The 17,898-nt window shown below is 55.4% G+C and overlaps 4 protein-coding genes across 4 annotated transcripts; 1 reads left to right on the top strand and 3 right to left on the bottom strand.

The window, feature by feature from the left end:
- Positions 1-2,455: 2,455 nt before the first annotated feature.
- On the bottom strand, positions 2,456-2,728 carry E0L32_004020 (uncharacterized protein; the record flags this gene model as incomplete). Its single annotated transcript, XM_031138385.1, has 1 exon — positions 2,456-2,728. The coding sequence occupies one exon, from the start codon at positions 2,726-2,728 to the stop codon at positions 2,456-2,458; it is 273 nt and encodes a 90-aa protein (XP_030998082.1).
- Positions 2,729-7,759: 5,031 nt separating this feature from the next.
- Positions 7,760-10,518, top strand: E0L32_004019 (uncharacterized protein; the record flags this gene model as incomplete). Its single annotated transcript, XM_031138384.1, has 2 exons — positions 7,760-9,823; positions 9,916-10,518. The coding sequence occupies 2 exons, from the start codon at positions 7,760-7,762 to the stop codon at positions 10,516-10,518; spliced, it is 2,667 nt and encodes an 888-aa protein (XP_030998081.1).
- Positions 10,519-12,445: 1,927 nt separating this feature from the next.
- Positions 12,446-13,477, bottom strand: E0L32_004018 (uncharacterized protein; the record flags this gene model as incomplete). Its single annotated transcript, XM_031138382.1, has 2 exons — positions 12,446-13,117; positions 13,187-13,477. The coding sequence occupies 2 exons, from the start codon at positions 13,475-13,477 to the stop codon at positions 12,446-12,448; spliced, it is 963 nt and encodes a 320-aa protein (XP_030998080.1).
- Positions 13,478-14,205: 728 nt separating this feature from the next.
- E0L32_004017 (uncharacterized protein) lies at positions 14,206-16,142 on the bottom strand (the record flags this gene model as incomplete). Its single annotated transcript, XM_031138381.1, has 13 exons — positions 14,206-14,437; positions 14,906-14,943; positions 15,075-15,095; positions 15,162-15,182; positions 15,250-15,282; positions 15,327-15,347; positions 15,398-15,418; positions 15,474-15,488; positions 15,553-15,561; positions 15,649-15,684; positions 15,741-15,761; positions 16,063-16,077; positions 16,131-16,142. The coding sequence occupies 13 exons, from the start codon at positions 16,140-16,142 to the stop codon at positions 14,206-14,208; spliced, it is 495 nt and encodes a 164-aa protein (XP_030998079.1).
- Between the last annotated feature and the right edge of the window lie 1,756 nt (positions 16,143-17,898).

Here is a 17,898-nt window from a genome sequence, read left to right as displayed (position 1 = left end):
CCGGTATCTGGATCGGAAGTTCCGAAGATAAGGCTAGTCCCAAACTGATGTCTTTTGATGATAAGGCAAGGCCGGGCACGACTATGGGAACTCTTTACAACAGTTGCTCAAATACAGCCTCTACTGTAACACGAGGAACTTATGTATGTATTCCAGATACAGAAACATCCCCATGTCGGTGCAGAATCGTCTTGGATCGAGGCCTTCGACGTCCGAGTAAGGCCACGATTCGAACAACGCCAAGGCTAGCTTGGGACAAGCGGATCTGGGGGCGGGGCGGATGACTGGGGCGGGTGCGGGGAAGCTGACAGGGGACGAAGCCGCCAACACGTTGCTGGGTCAAGATAGGTTCCCAAGAGTCTGAGTTTCATGATAGTAGAAGGGAGATGATGAGAAGAAGGCTAGGGTGGGGTGGCTTGCTCTATGGATCTGTTTCATGTCTCGAGATACCGACTAATGGTGTGCGAACCAGCAGTTGGTTTACAAATACCTTCCTCGAGGGCTTCCTTTTGGCTATGTCCGACTCACCACGGCGAGCTCTGCTGCATTCACCCGCCGGTGCCCTAAGATTGACCAGACATGCTATTTAAACATACAGAATCAGTTAGGCACTGTTTTCCATGGAGGCTACCTCTGATATATACCGGATAACCTGAATCAACAACTCGACAATTTTGCTTACTAGTACCTACCCAAGAGTATGGGGATTTTCATGAAAAATGTTGTTATCATAATTCTGAATCATTGTGTTACTTTCTTGCTATTGTAATAGGACGGTTGACGGTCTGGGGACGATGGACCCATAGTTGTGGTGATGAATTCTCTTGGCGCGGAAGTTCCGATCTGTCTCCCTGTCTAGTGTTCAAACAATAGGTACCAATGACCATGGTCAGCGGTTTGAAAGAGGCTGGGGCAAACACAAAGCAGTCGGATAATACCCCTGAGATAAGGCGTCCATCTCCGACACCTAAGCATCACCATTGCCAAGAAATTCGAGATAAGAGGACAGATGAGATGAGCTTTGTACTCGGCTTGGTTTCCCTCTATATACCACGTGCAAAAATTAGTACTTGCGAAAGAGTTTTTGACTCGATCACTTCCTTACCTATCAACGGGCCTAGCTCTGAGGACCCAAGAGGTTGCTCTACTAGGCACCACTGAAGTCAGTGACTGGCATGAGAAGCAGCAAGACAGACACCAAAGGAGATACACCTGCTTAATGTAGGCAGCCATCTATACTTGGGGTTATAGATCAGTGAGACCACATGGGTGACAAGTTGTTCACGGGTCGCCTCTATGACTCACGAGGTCTCGAGAGTCTCCGGATCTAATATGCCAAGGCCATACAATCCGGACTGAGATCTGATTGGGAGCTTCGATTATCGTCTTGGGTCGCCACGTCAAATCTGCCCATCGAGTGTGTATGTATGAAGGAGATGTTCCACAATCATCCAGCGACAGGCATGAACCTAATCAGGCCATATCATAGAGAGAAACAGGGCTATGTGGTAGGTACGTGATTCTGAACTTACATGATTTGGATAGTATTATTCTTCCTCAGTTAGTCGAAGCATAGCCTTGTGATAGCTTGGTGATAGTATAGTGAAGGGATGGGGTTAAGGTCGGAAGCACGCGCCAGTGTTCATTGTGTCGATCCATGGCGTATGCCTTTTGTTGAAATCCATATGACAGCCCTAATAGCGTGATTACCTGTTCATTATGCTAGTATAGCCCTTTGCTTCCGGCCGTACTACAGATGACACTGTATACAAGCCTTGCTTGGGATCTCTTGTGACTAGCTGACCGATAGCTCTCATGAGACTCTGGTCTATATAATGCTGAGAAACCTCAAGGAAGGATAGCAATATTCTGTTCCAAGAAAAACAGAAAGGAAAGAACGCCCAAGTCACCCATCTCCCATCCGTCAAGTACAGATCTGAAATCCGACTCAGACTGCCATCACAGCAATCAATTATGAGATATGGCAGAGATTCCAGTACGGCCATGCACCTGTACCTGCGGGTGTGAGGAAACTACCCCTCTGAGAGGGCCCGAAAGATGTCTAGTTTGTCGCACCGGGCGATGCAAGAAACGGCGCTGTTCCTGTGCCTGCAGGTGCAGCCTAGCGCTCAAGAGGCGGCAGCATACAAGATGCGCGTATTGCCGCAAATCATGCAAGGAGTCTTACGCCTGCGCGTGTGGTTGCGATTGTGGCGGTGATGCCCTCACACACGGCTCGCACTGCAGTCCCTGTCAAAGTGGCACGCACGGCACTGCCGCTGCGAATCTGAATAGCGCAAACGGACAAGCTGCGACGGGAAACAACACAGGTGCGGAGGAGAAGGAGACAGGGTACTACTTCTGCAGCTGCTTTCTTTGTCGTGGCATATGCGGCTTCTGGACTGCTGCCAAAGGGGGGATATGTGCCACATGTGTCCAGGGACAGTGCCTGCCTTCAATCTCCGGGTCCAGCACAGGCACCGGCAGCAGCGGCACCACGAGTCAGCCTAGTGGACAGGTCGCGGACAAGGAGCCCAAGAATCACTGCAGCTGCTTCGTTTGTCGCGGCGCATGCGGCTACCATGCCAAGGCCAATGGGGGCTTGTGCGATGCATGTGGCAGGGGAGAGTGCCTGGCCCTCCACACATGTGTGTGTGACTCCTGCTTCTGTAGCACTCTGGTTGCTGAGCAGGGCTTTGTCTGCGACGAGTGTGCCAACGGCAGGCATGGAGGATACGGTGGCAAATGAGGACGTCCCAACAAGGACTGCAAAGGCTTTTTTTTTTTTTGGAATATGATCACATAGATCAACTACTCATTATCCATCATCAGCACGAGATATCTTGTCGATTCCCATAAAGCAATAACAAGAAATTCAGAGATCATTCATGCCTAGTGACACCTGAGCTTCCGTGATTGGTGTCGGATATGCTTGAGGATCACCACACAGTGAGCCGTCGTTCATCTCACTTTAGTTTCCTGATCTGAGCACACATTCGATAGTCTAAGCGAGACACGAGAGTTAATGAAGCCCCTACTGGACATGAATTGTCCAGTGTTGATGAGTGACAGGGCACACTCATTCCAAATCTTTCAAGGTGTTCCAGGCTTTATAAGTAGGAAAGAATTCCCATAATTATGAATGGAATATCCTCAGTCAAAAAGCAGAACCATACACATACCAAGAACCTCCCGAACATAATGTCCAGCTCACATACTGAGAGTCCCTCAGGAGGCACCCAAGTTGCCGAAGGTGCCAGAGGTAGCAAAGGCGCCACAAGCAGCAAAGGCACCAAAAGCAGCAAAGGCACGCATGGTGGAAAAGGTGATGGAGACGATAAAGGAGGCGGCGGCGGCGGGAAGAATCCCAATCACTCGAGGAAAGGAATAAAACCAGTAAGCCTACTTGTACCTCAGGATTGCGAATGCGACCTGTGCGGCGACTGTGACGCCAAGATCTGGAGCGAAGGCAGGTCTGCCAGGTCTCAAATACTGTGCGACACCTGCTCTGCCGGCCAGTGTTTGCCAATCGAGAGCACTGCGTTCCCGGGGCCCCGGTGTGACTGCAGGTGCGGCTGCATGACAACCCGCGTGGAGGGGGGGAGGTGCGATATATGCCAGGGCGGCGCCTGTATCGGAAGGCGTATAGAGGGCAGAATCTCTGAAAGTCACGCCCCGTACCAGCTCCCATATTTATGCCAATGCGAGTGTGGCTGCACAGAAGGTTGCATGGGCCCTGGTACATGTTACTGGTGCGGAAATGGCCTTTGCTTGGAGCTGCCTAGGATGCGCAGGATGCGCAGGTAGCTACCAGGGGATGACCTTGGCGCCTTGGCTGCGGCTCCAGACCATGGGGCCGGAGCACCGGTGGACGGGCTCGGGCGTTGGTGAGCATGAAGCCGCACTTCGGGATCGGCTCAGGATTTGGTACATGGAAGGAATGATAGTAACCTGAGGCGGAATATCAGTAAGCAAGAAAGGTACCGAAGCGCTGTATATGTCGTCTGATATCCGGTGGTGTCACTGGGGTAGACCAAGCTAGTGAGTGACTCTATATATGAGTAAATTTCCTATCGTCACCGAGCAGAATAAGGATGCAAGTGATCCGAGTCTGATCTCCTTCCGGGGATGCCGTGACTAGCCATCCAAGTTCCTGACACTGCATATTCATGACAGGTGATACTAGATCTGGATATGTCTGGCGGGACGCTATGACGAGCTCTTTCGAGCGACTTTGAGTCTTGCTGAGGGTATAAAGCCGGAGGGAGACCCTCTCCCCGTCTTGGAACATTCTACTGATTTTCCCCAAATACGAAGTCACCACTGTCACGCAAACCTTTCGCAGATACTTATATTCGGCGGCACCGCCTGGTAACCGTCATCCACAATGTCTTCAACTGGCGCAGATAGCTCAAAGGCCTCACAGAACCCCGATCACAACAACCCCAAGAGGACCTGTGAGTGCCAAAGGTGCGACTGCAGAAGCAGGCTCTTGCCCGAGGATTTGACGCACTGCAAGGCTTGCAATCGACTGTGGTGCCCATCGTTCGTGGTGTGCCAGTGTGCGGCTTGCGGTAACTGCAGCACCCTTGTCATCAACGTCAATGACCCGATGAAGATTTGCCTCCCATGCCGAAACGGCCTGTGCGAGCAGCCGAACTTCATATGCGTCTGCAGCTGCGGTTGTCCCGAGGTGTCTGCGCAGTTACTCTGTGCTCAGTGCTGGGATGCAGTCCACTCTGAAGATCCTGGTCCACACGGACTCGATGGCGATATTACGCCAAAACCCACAGACGGGCCTCGGTGTACTTGCGCTTGCCTCTGTCAGGGCATCGCTGAAGATGCCGGGCATCCCTGTCCATTCTGCCAATTCGGTTCGCACTTGAGGGGGCAGAAGCGCCACCTGGACCGTTGCGGTGGATGCGGGGCAGACGCTTAGCGGCCGTGACAGGTGGGGGGGGGACCCCTGTGGGATGGCGGTGGCCAGAGCTTGTGCTTGGGGCTTGGGCGTGCGGCGGCAGGACAGGAGTGACCCTGTCACGCTGTGCCTCTGGAAGAACCCATGGACGCATAGAAGGATTCCAGAACACCAGCAAAATGTGATCCCTTCGGGATGTCGAAATTCATCTTGCATTCGGCCTTGTACTCGCCGAGCCAGAAGCGCGATTCGTTGATAGTCGCCGGCAGGCGTCGCGTGAGATTGCGGATGCACCCCCCGCATTCCTGCACAGCCGTGCTGACAGTGTGTGACGCTGAAAAAGAAGAATAAGCTTGTATTGAGTCTCTTTGGACTCGGTTGGCTCGGAGTACCATGCTGTCAGCGCGGAAAAGGGGATCACACCTCGAGGATATCGTGAGCTAGAGAGCGTAAGCTACATGCTGAACCACTATTCAACGGAACAAGCTCTTCGAACCGTCAAGGATAACCCCCGCCGCCGAGATGTCATCCATGGGCCCATCGCTGCACCGGACTGACGTCGCTCCACTGCCTAAAGTAGACCAGCATTTGGGATTCCAGGGAGGGAGGGAGGGAGGAATGGAATCGGCTTCAGTGGGAGAGAATGCCGTTTTCGCTGCTAGGGCGACCCGTTTTTATGCGACTGACGCAGGAATGCAGCAACTGTCATCCAGTCCTTGAGCATATGGACACATGAGGTAGACAACAGAGGAACAAGATATGATCATACAAGTAGAGGATTCCAGCGGTCATCGTTACGTCCGCCCCTCCATCCATCCGTCTTACTCATCGATGGTGCGTGGTGGTACATTCCCTCCTCAGGGCCGACCACCCACCCGCTGTCGCGACCTCGATCTTGCAGCCCCTCCTTCGGGACCTCTACTTGTATTGTCTGTATTTCCTAGCCATCGCCGATAGCGCGCTCGTGAGCTTCAGATTCTTAGCAGAGGGGTAGGTAGTTAGTGGTGTGGGTGCAGGTGGGGTAGGGATGAGAAACAAGGGGACGAGCGTCATTGGGATTGGGACCCCACATGGAAGCGCAGCGCGGTGGACGGGAACGAGGAAGCACAGGTCACATCTTCTTTTTCTTTAGCTGCTGTAGCTGGGGCCTGGTCTCACTGCTCTGCCTGGCCAGTAGCGAGCTATCCTTTGCTCCAGCAGCATGGGCTTCCGCTATTCGGGCTTGGTTCCAGGTTCCATTGGTACCCGTCATCCACCGCCGACCATTGTACCAGAATCCCATCCTGCCTCTAACTCTCCCATCTCAAACCAAACACACCCAGGAGACGGGAGACACATACATTGCACGCACCAGAACGCCTTTCTCTTGCCCAATTAGTTACTGGCCTCGGTAGCTCACCGGTCTCTGAGCTAGACTTGGCGCCTCTTGCATTCCCAGGAGAGCCCCGGCTGTTCCCCGTGCTTTTCGGGTACGTCACACCGGCACCATCCTGACACAATTCGTCCTTGGTGCTCGCGATCCGGTCGACCACACACTCTCGATCACTCGCATGCTCACACGACACCGATCGCCGGATACCACTTCCAGGTGGTGAGAAGCTCGCGCGCTGTTTACGATCTCCCGATCCCTTGGCTCTCGCTGCTCCCCCTCTGTTTGTCCCTCGCCTGCCGCCTTCGTTTGTCATGCCGCCGTTCCTCTAGCTGCATCGCCCCACGCCCTCCACAAAGCCGAGACGATCGCCAGAACAACCTGACACTCCAACTTCCAAGAATATCCTCTCGATTTGCCGTCCTTGGCTCCGGGTCTTCTTCGTCTCTCCCTCCCCCCCCAAACACAAGCTCCGGAGCTCTACAGCCACAGCGAGGCGCGGCTCCCAGATCCGGCTCGACCCAGCCCTTCCGAGCTATTGCTCCACGCGATTGAGTGGTGGCTCGCGGCGCACCTCTCCTCGTCGGCAACACCACACGCGCGTGCACAGCCGCTCCTCGTGGTGCGTTTCAAGCTTTCTCCAACTTTCCCCACCAGGCTGGACGACTGTTCGTCCGTCCGGAGGGGTGATCAGAGGCATTGACAGCTGACCAAGGTTTTCCAACAACAGCTGCCCATCTATCTCGAACGCTCAGCACCCTCCCGCACACCACCGACCTGCCAGCTCCCGAATCTAGCTTTCGCCATGGGTCTCCAAGTTTCCTTCTGACAGTACACTTGACTACGTGAGACTGTGATACCGCGGAGGATCGGAGGAAGCTACCCCGGGGCTCGACTGTTACATCGTTACATACGCAGGGCAGGGTGTTCATTTGCGTTTGACAGCTCGTCACCGAGTTTCCGGGAAGGAATAAGCTACGCAAAAAGAAGACAAGGGCCTTGGAGCTACTCCAATTGCACCCGCTGTCTGCTGTTCCAGGATTTGCGATCGGCTCTCCGCACGATCGATCGGAAACCGCGCTGAGCGAACCAGGCGTTCGCCCAGGCACTTGAGGCATAAACTCGCCTTTCTCCAACGGTTCATTTACCCCGTGCTTGTGCCTGTGCCTGGAGGGTTCCTGCGTCGGCCACCCGCCCTCCCCTTCGCCAGGCTATAGCATGAACCGTCCTCGCCTAAACTCTTGTCCACGGCCCCTCCTCCGCAATCTACCTACTACGGCGGGACGCTTCCACGTCATCCCCTAATAGTAATATCGGAGGGGAGCTATCGAGCTGCGCCGCGCTTGCCCAGCAGTTCGCGACACCTCGGAAGCTGTCAGCTGGGTGCGTAGCTTCACCTGCTATAGCTCTTCCGTCCTCCCACCTCCTGCCCCTCTCCACGAACCACCGCCCGAGAGGGGCCACTTGAGACCATGCGGCGGAGTCGAGTCCCGTCCTCGCCGTCGTCTCCCTATAGGGCCCTCGCCCACCATCACGCCAGTGGTGGTGGTCAGCAGGCCCCCGAGTCTGTCTCGTCCCTGATCAGGTCATTCAATGGCGAGACGAACCCGACCCGGCCCATGCGGCCGAGCCCTCTCACGGCTTCGACTATTGCGGACATGCCGCTCGAGCTGGTCGACCGCATACGCTCCTTCCCCCTCTTTATGTCTGCCCCGGACGAGTTCCTCGCTGCCATCGGCAAGCATTTAAGAATCCAGGTCCACTCCGCCCACGACCACATCCTCAACGAGGGTGACGACGCTCGAGCAATGTATTGGCTGGTCCGTGGTTTCGTTGCCGTCACCTCGCGTGACGGCGAGGCTGTCTACGCCGAGCTCAAGCCCGGCGCCTTCTTTGGCGAGATCGGTGTCCTCATGGACGTGCCCAGGACCGCGACCATCATTGCCCGCTCAAAGTGCATGCTCGCCGTGCTGAAAAAGGAAGACCTGCAGGCCGAGCTTCCCAACTTTCCCGACATGGAGAAGGCCATCCGGCAGGAGGCACAAGAGAGGCTGACCATCCTCAAGAAGAAGCAGCAGGAGAGGGGCTCCTCCTTTGGCAAGGCTGTTGACAGCACTAGCGCAAAGGCCCGCGAAGCTGCTCCGGGCCAGGTGTCGACGGGAGAGGTCGGCACCATCTCCGACGGCGCGGTCATCAAGAGCAAGAAGCGCAAGTCGCCCAGTCCAGGCATCATCGAAGACCCGGCCGTAGGAGGCAGTGCGTTGACCAGCGGCTACTTCAACGTGCGCAAGACCCTCAAGGAGCTGCCCCTTTTCTCGACGTTGCCGACCGACATCCTCCACTTCCTCGGGCTGAGCGCACAGCTCAAGACCTACCCACCCTTCACAGACATCGTGCAGCAGGGCAGCTCCGGGCAGGAAATATACTTTATTGTCAGGGGCGAGGCCGAGGTAATACATGAGGAGCCAGAAGAATTGAGTCCGACGCGGACCACCAGCCCCTCTGGCATCCGGCCACGACTAATGCAGGGGCAGTACTTTGGTGAGGTTGCTAGCCTTGGCCTGTCACAGGGCCGCACCGCTACCGTCCGTTCGATTACCACGGTTGAGTGTCTGATGATCGGAGGCGATGCGCTGGACGAACTATGGCGCCGGTGCCCGCCCGACCTGAGACAACAGGTCGAGCAGACAGCTAAAACGCGCTACCAGAAGTCAGATGACGGCGACCTAGAGATGGAAGATGTTGGACACAGGGAGTCAACGGCTGATGCTCAACGGCCAGCCACCCCCCAGCGGAGGCTCTCACTGCCTCAAGTAGTCTTCACGACGCCCTCGAAGCCCGCATCTCCCGCCAACGACGAGTCCGAGACGCGGCAACCGAGCGATCCTGACCCCTTCCTCAGCGTTGACATGGAGAACCTGCGCAACAGGCGGAGAAACTCCCTGGCACCGCCAACGCCTCAATCGGAACCTAGCTCACCCCCATCCTCAATTCACGGGAGCAGGGTCAACTCGATAGACAGCAGTCCTCTCAAGTTTTTCACGTTCCCTCCTCCCACCCCGACCGAGGACGAGGCGGGACCTTACAAGAAGGCACGCATACTCCCTTCGCGGCCTCGAACAGCGACGTCGGAGATCCCGCAGCTTACCGATGAGGTGCTCGTCGGCATCTTCCAACAATTGAACTTTATGGAGCTCATCCGCATGCGCGCCGTCTCACGACACTGGCGGCAGCTCCTCTCAGAGTCGCCCAAGCTCTGCACGCACGTCGACCTCAGCCCGTTCAATCGCCAGATCTCAGACTGGGCGCTGGTCAACATCGTCGCCCCCTTCATCGGCACCCGGCCTGTCGAGATCGACATCAGCAACTGCTTCCACGTGAGCGACGAAGGGTTCCAGGCGCTGTGGAAGCGCTGCGGCCAGAACGTCAAGGTCTGGCGTATGAAGTCGGTCTGGGAGGTCTCTGCTACCCAGATCCTCGACATGAGCGAGAACGCCAAGGGCCTGGAGGAGATCGACTGGAGCAACTGCCGCAAGGTGGGCGATAACCTCCTCGCCCGCGTGGTCGGGTGGGTCGTCCCCGAGCCGGCCCCTGCCCCGGCGCCGTCGAAGAACGTCGTCATATCCAGCTCGGCGGCCAGGAAGAGCGCCAAGGCAGCGAAAAAGCCGGCCTCGACGTCGCCGACGACGACGACGACGGCGGCGGGTCCGGCCCCGGGCAGCGTCGTCGGGTGCCCCAACCTGAAGCGGCTCAACCTCTCGTACTGCAAGCACATCACGGACCGGTCGATGGCGCACCTGGCGGCGCACGCGTCGCCGCGGCTGACGTCGCTGTCGCTGACGCGCTGCACGTCCATCACGGACGCCGGGTTCCAGGCCTGGGCGCCGCACCACTTCTCGCAGCTGCGGAGACTGTGCCTCGCCGACTGCACGTACCTGTCGGACAACGCCGTCGTGGCGCTCGTCAACGCGGCCAAGAACCTGACGCACCTGGACCTGAGCTTCTGCTGCGCGCTGTCGGACACGGCGACCGAGGTCGTCGCGCTGGGCCTGCAGCGGCTCCGGGAGCTGCGGCTCGCGTTCTGCGGGAGCGCGGTCAGCGACGCCAGCCTCGGCTGCGTGGCGCTGCATCTCCACGAGCTGAGGGGCCTGAGCGTCCGCGGCTGCGTGCGGGTCACGGGCGTGGGCGTCGAGAACGTGCTCGAGGGGTGCGGGCGGCTCGAGTGGCTTGACGTCAGCCAGTGTAAGAACCTGGCCGGGTGGCTTGCTGGCGGCGGGGTTTCGAGGTGGGGGGTTGACGAGAGGGGGGCGGTCGTGGATGCTGGTGCGGAGGAGGGGGGTGGTGTGAGGAGCTTGAGGACGCCTACTGCTGGCGCTGCTGGTGCTGGCGCTGCAGGAGGGAGGCCAGCGAGGGGAGGAGGAGGAGCGAGCGGGTTGGGAGCTGTGCCGCCCGGTCAGGGGCCGGTGATGAGGCCTATTATCCCGCCGAGGGGGGTCAGCAGGAGGCGGGTGCGGCCGGCGGTGCGGTTCGTGGTTGAGAAGGGGGATACGGGGCTGCGGTGACCCCGGGAGGGAGGGATGACTGAAAGGGTGGAGGGGTGGACAGTGGGGGACGGACGGGTGGACAGATGGGTGGGTGGGCGTGTGTATGTGGTGTGATATCCGTGACTGACCATTCGGGAATGATTTGACGATGATGATATGAAGGAACTTACATTTGCATATTTTGTTGTTTGCATTTTAATATAATGGGGGCTATGGGGCTGTTGCTGGCTGGCTGGGAGGGTGGATGTCATTGTTCATGTCATGTCATCATACTGGATAAACATTTGAAAGGGGGGAAGGGATTTCGGAAGGACTGGACAGAGGGGGGGGATCTTTATCGAGGAGGATGGTTCTTCGTCGTGGCAGATGGGGACGGTTATTGTTACTGCTACTAGCATGTTGGAGGGATGTTCTCAACAAACTGTTGATGAATGTGTCGTTACTTTGGCATATGGCGAGGATATGGTTTGTCTGGTGTTGTGTGGTGATGGCTGGTGATTTGGTCGATACCCCTTTTACTTATGCGGTACCACGGTGGAACATATTAAATGAACGTTACTGTTTACAATATTGAAACAATGATGAGGATGAGATGAAATCAAGATGTAAGGAAATCTACAATAGCTGATCTATCATCAATGGCTTTTTCTTTTTTCGTGAACTCGTCATCCCGTAAATTCTTTGTAGAGTGGACTTGAGCGGCCACTTCATATGATGAACACTGAATCAAAACGTGGCTGTGTATGGCCATTCTACCCTGTTACAAGGTGCCGTCTGAGTATACACGCTCACTTCTAAGCGCAGTCCTCTAGATTTGATGGAAGTTTATCGTTATGTAGGTATTGCAACTTGTAACGGAAGAAAGCGTGGCAACGATCTACGTAGATATATTATACATCATTGGGACTTCCTATTCAAGACTTAGACTTCTAAAAGCTAGGTACTGATGAATTTGAACAAGACCAACTTCTACTTAATACTGAGAGAATCACTCATGACTAGAGATAGTATATTATCACTCTATACTTAGTTAAGGTTATAACTCTTTCGCAGGATATCTCTATTACGAAGGGCATAGCTCTAGGATCACTAGTCGTTCACCTTTAGAACTACAACTATTCCTAGAAAGTCATCAACGATATGTTCATAAACCTAGCAAATCTCATTCATAAGATGTAAGAGCTGGAACATTCCGGGGTAGGAGTTCAGTCAGAATGCTGTAGACCTCAGACGTTTTTCTGGCGATGGGACATACTGAACAGACTTCAATGAAGGGCGTGATCTGGTCTTCAAGCACTCTGCTTCAAGTGCGGGTTGGGTGAATCGTATCGATGGAATTGCAAGTGAGTCAGCTTAGAACACAGTCTAAGAAATTTAGGCTTTTCACATGAACCACTTGGAACTCAGAATGTTGGTTTTGAGGTCGTGGTATACCATCGAATCCTCACGAATGAGTAGATTGCGCAATCGATGCAAGACAAGAGCACTAAACCGCCTCCAAGTCTAATCTAACTAAGGTCTGTATGCTTTGGGCCGCATATACACAAAAGGGTCTTTCTCATGAAACGAAAAAGCCCCGCAAGCCTGCAGGCCAGAGTGCTTACTGCGCTCACGTTACTCGTCGCTGGCGCTGCCGGAGCCGTCGTCGTCGCCGGTGCGGCCGCTCTTGAGCACGCCCTTGCCCTTCTTGGCCTTGGCGCCCTTGCCCCGGAGCCCGACGGGCACCTCCTTGCGCACCTCGCCGTTCTCGTACAGCACGCCCAGGTCGCCGCGGCGGGCGACGGCCTTGGTCCACAGGGCCCTGGGGACCTCGTCCGAGGTCACGATGTGGCCGTTGTCGGCGCGGCGCCAGACCGACTCCGGGCGGGCGGCCATGGCGTCGGCGAGCTTGATCCAGATGCTGACGTCGGCCGACGACGACCTGTTGGCGGTCTCGTCGTCGGCGGGCGCGAAGGACAGGTACGGCTGGCCCCCGGCGCGCTTGATGCTGCCCGAGGTCAGGATCAGGTGGTACTTTGGGTACGAGGTCTCGTGGACGATGAACTCGGGCAGGTCCTCGGCGCCGGCCGCGATCTGCGGCCAGACGGGCGAGGGGCTCGAGAGCACCTCGTGGGCCGGCTGGGCCGGCGCGGCGGCGCGGCGGATCTCGTATGAGGCCGGGGCCTCGGCGTCCTTGGCGTCCTCGAGCTGGCGGAGGGCGAGGCGGCCCTTGCCGGCGGCGGAGGCGACGACCTCCTTCAGCTCGGAGAGCGCGACGCCGAGGGCTGAGACCTTGGGGTGTGCGAGCTGTTGGGTTGTCAGTATTGGCATGTTCTCGCGTTCTTCCTGCGGGGGGACCCGGGTTTGACAACATACCACGTCCTCCACGCCGACCCAGCCGTCGGCGTCGGCTACTACCTTGCCATCTTCGCTGCTCTCCTCGTCCTGCGCCGTGCGCTTGAGCACGAATACTACGGCCTTGGAGACCTGTGTGTGCCGGTCGTCGACCAAGCTGTAGCCGCGGCCGCGGTTGTTCTTGCCCTTGGCGATGCTGGCGCCCCTGCTGCGGCCGTGCCGGGGCGATTGCTGTGTTGTGATGGCGCTCGGGGGCAGAACGCCGCCGTTGAGGTTGATTTGGGAGAGGGGGACGAGGACGGCAGCAGACATAGTTCCTTGGGGTGGTACTTTGAGGGTGCTGTGGTTTGTTGCCTGAAGGTGGTGTTCAAGCAAGCAAGCAAGCAAGCAGAGCGAGTTTGTTGTTTTGTTGGTGTCTGTCAAGACGAGGGTATCAAGGGAGCAAGCAGAGTGTAAGAGAAGAGAGGATACGGTAGAGGTAGGCAGGCAGACCGGGGGGAACGAGGCAGGCCGTATGGGTGGTTGATAATAAAGGATTCCCTTTCGAGGACGAACCAGGGCCCCAAGCCCCCCCGCCAGTTCCAGACTCCGATGTTCGCCATGGGACAAGTTTCCCTTTCCGGTCCCAGTTTCATGTACGTGCTGTACCTTATTTTCCCGCAGATGGCGTTCGTCCGTCGGGCACGGCGGCAGCAAGTCACACGCAAGCAGCAAGCGTGTACACACGACAGGCAGGCGAGGGTAGAACAGCAGACGAATCGGGCAGCGTGACCAGCATGATCGCAGGCTCAGGATGTGGAAAGAGGGGTCTAGCGTATCGCCTGGTGGACGGATCTCATGCATGTCGTTGGAGATGCTGGGCCCTGCGAGACCCTATCCCCGTTGGCCACATGCACCGCGGCCAAGGCCCGACCCTCATTGGGTCCACACCGCCTCCGCCCTGGTGTAGCATTTACCCTGTTCTGCGTTATGCCCACTAGACGACCTTGCATGTATTAGGTGGCGTGTCAAACGGCGGTGAAGGCAGCCAGTCGGCCGTGCTAGTGCGGCAGGTCGCGAGTCTGCGTTTGGGCTGGGACGATCTGGTTGGCAGATGCGCGCGTGTTGCGCGATTGAATCTCCGGCTGATGGTCAATCATCTCGCAAAGCAGGAGCTGCAGAGCTCTGAAGGTGGAAAGGCCGCAGAAAGTCGGTGGGAGGATGGACATTCGATGGCTGGGTGCGCAGTTTGCCTCTCTTTCGGTCTGAGCTGCGCTGTGGGAGTGCATGAGCCTGTTGGTTTGTCGTTCATTTGTTGACAAGCTGACATGCCCAGTATTTATTAGTCAGATAGCTAGAGTTGGAGCTCAAGGTCCAGCTCCAGCTCCTTGGCCGAGTAGCTCCGGATTACGTACTGACCGGCTCCGGCTTCGGCTTCGGCTGGGCTCGGACGAGACTAGCTGACTGACATCGTGAGCTCCGAGCGACGATGGAGGGGTAAGACGGACGCCCTGCCAGTGACAGAATGATCGATGAGCCCGTCGAAGACAAGTAATAAATGGTCCCATCAGTCACTGAACGGTCCTTGGTCTCAGCAGAGACAGATCTGACATTGAACCGTCATTCAATTGCTCCGAGCAAGCATCTAGTTCTTCCGTGAGAATGACTCAGACCTCAATCGAGCTCCGTGATGGCGCGCCCAACGACGCCCAGCCCCAGGCCCCAGCCACGGCCGAGTTCTCGCTGCCGCCAAAGGCCTACTCCTTCTCCTTCCCGGCCTCCTCGGCCTCTACATCCTCCTACATCAACTTGTCAGTGCCACTGGCGTAACACTTAGACTGAATAAGTTCCTCCTTCTTCCATTTCTTTGGAGAGAAGCAAAGTCAATGATCAAGAAACCACAACTCGGGGCAGACATAGTGTAGCATACGTGATACTGCTTTGCTTGGTCCTGTCCAAATCATTAGTTTCATTGAACCAGTCAACACAAGGCAGAACAATGTAGAGATGTACTCACTGCTGCAAGACGTTCCAGTTTCTGTATTTGCGCAGTTGTTAGCTTTGAAAGCATACCACCACTTGGCGTAAGATTTTGTTGAACTTACCTCGATTTCTGCGAGAAATTTCTGATCATCACACTGCTTAGTCCAGCACAATGCAGGGACAGCGAGACAATACTCACTTGACCGAGGTCAAAACAGGCCTAGAAATGTCTTAGCAGAATACCTAGTCAACTGGAGGTAGGAGACTTACCTGGGCCTTTTCTTCTGCCCACTGAGCCATGTCAGGTAATAAGCAACTGTGTGCCTTTACTGAACGGACTACTTACTTTTTTGCTCCCATCCTAAGGTACAGTTGTCAGCTTCATCAACGCGATTTCTTTGGAAATCTTGTTTAGCAAACCATACATCTTTCGCCTAAGTAACACAAAGTCAGTGTATGACCTTGCTAGAAAGAGATGGGGAGGAGGAGACATGATGTCTAGATCTGGGGTTAATGCTTACCGGCTTGGCTTGCGGCTCTTGGTTTGATTTTTGTCCCTATGGAATTCCGTTAGTTGTCGACTCCGGCCGCATGTATTTGGGGGATGACATACCGGCCCGGCAGGAGAGGAAAACTTGAACGCAAGAAAGCGTCAGAGTACTGCTCGGCATTGGTGCGCCCGCACACACAGACAGATACGTACCGAGCGTTTCTGCTGCAGCATAATGAGTAAGCCACCATTCCAGCCCTGGGGCTGCGTTTCAAATGCTTGGGATCTCCCAAACGGACTGTACTTACCGGTACCTGGGCCCGCTGCCCACGCTAGAGCATGACGACTTGTCAGTCAAGCGCGTTCAACTCAAGGAGTATGCCAAGAAGACAAAAAGGAAATAGGTCGAGAGGTGTGGTCAAGTCGTTCTGGGAAGAGCTCTTACCGGAAGGTTGTACTGCTGTCATGCTGTTAGTCAGGGACCAAATGAAGAGGTGAAGAGGAAGTACTAACCTTATTCGGCATGTTGACTTGCAAGTAGTTAGCACAGTGTTATGATAGAGATTTCGCACGACTCAACAAGAAGTCCAAAACAGGCACAGATAAGCCTTGTTCGTCCCAGCAAAGAAGTGGAAGCCCGTGAGAAGGGCGCAGGATGTGTAAGGGGATCAGAGCAGGACTCACACGTCTTTTCGCCTTGAAGAACGCATTAGCGAATGTAAGGAAACGCAGAGTGAAGCAGGCATTTTGGCACTTACACACACACACAGAGAGAGAGAGAGAGAGAGAGAGAGAGAGACACAGAGAGAGAGAGACAACTAGAAAACACATTAGTATTTGAATTTGCAAAACCTGACTGCATGAGAGAACAAGCCGCATCACATGGACATACCAACGTCTGATACGAAGATCGTCGAGTGTGAGCACCTGTCAGCAAACGCATCGAGAGAGTGGGTGAACGTGGAATCGTACATACAGATGGTGAAGAGCTCTAATCTTGGATGTTAGCAGAGACTCATGGATTAGGGAGCGAAACTGAAGAGTAAAGCAGAGGGAACAGAGCCGGGTTGGGGGGGAATCATACCGCTTACCGAGAGAGACTGAAGACGAAGAGGAGAAGAGAAGAGAAGAGCTGGGACAGAACTACGTTATATATAGTAATTCCATCAAGCCCACGCTATGGACCGTCCTTCCTTAGGTGGAGGTGCGCACCTCCCGAACATGTACTGGCTGTAAAGCACAACTACCTGGCTAGACTGGGATATCATCAGGTTCCTGTGTGCAATAGCACAAAGCAACTGCAAGGTAGGACAGTTAGCACTTGTTTTCCCTTCTTCAAACCCAGGGACGTAATACTGCCGAGTTACGGAAGTAGGTGCAGTGAATAAAAGCACAACTCTAAATATCCGCGCAACTCTAAGTATCCGCGCAACTCTAAGTATCCGCTCAACTCTAATTTTAGGCGCAACTCTAATCTACTCCTACTCCTGGTGACCTTCCTTGATGTCCCAGCCTTGCCTTCTCCGCAAATCCATAGTCCAACTTGGCAATACCCGTCCGCGTCTCCTTTTCGCCCTGAGACTTGAGTAGAGCCTGGCTTGTTCCATGACAAGCAGGTCAAGCTCCTCCGACTGGGGGAGTTAACGTTGTCCCTGCTGCTTGTAACTTGTGACCCTCGCCCCGGCCCACTCCCCGCTTCCATCACCTCCCGCCGCCTTCTTCTTGAGCCGCTCTTCTTCGTATTCATTCCTAGGCAGAGATCGTGGGAAGAAAGAATGTTTGCCTGGCTCCAGGGCACGCGGACCATGCTAGAGCAGGAGGGATCTGGTGGTGCGGGCGAGGAACTTCTTTCAAGAACATTCGAATGTGAGCACGACTGTTCATGCACTGTGTCCCAAGTAAGTGCATAGGGCGCCTACATGAGGTTGTCACTCCTTCTTGGCGATCCCGATTCCGAGAGAGGTGATGTCCCTGTGAGGAAGGTCCCTAGAGGTTCGCAAGGAATTTTCTCACGATCGTGTCCCCGGGGATGTAACCTGCCCAAGACAAAGCTCCAACGCACCCAACGCGGATTGTGCCGGCTTTGTTCAGTAGTGCGGCTGACGAACATGGTGTTCGTCAGAAGTTTTTGCTATCAAGGTGATGAAAGGACTTGTTCGGTCGATGGATTAGAGGCGATTGATGTTTGACACGATGCTGAATTGAATCTGCTGGCCTGTTGCACTTGACATTGTAGGGAAAGTGAGGTAACGTCTAGGTACAGGAATGGGATAGTTGTTTT

This window comes from Thyridium curvatum, assembly GCF_004353045.1.
Source record: "Thyridium curvatum strain D216 chromosome Unknown NODE_18_length_519074_cov_76.432364, whole genome shotgun sequence".
In the NCBI taxonomy this organism is placed as follows: Eukaryota; Fungi; Ascomycota; class Sordariomycetes; order Thyridiales; family Thyridiaceae; genus Thyridium; species Thyridium curvatum.
Note: the sequence above shows the minus strand (reverse complement) of the source record. Positions and strands in the feature narration are given on the sequence as shown.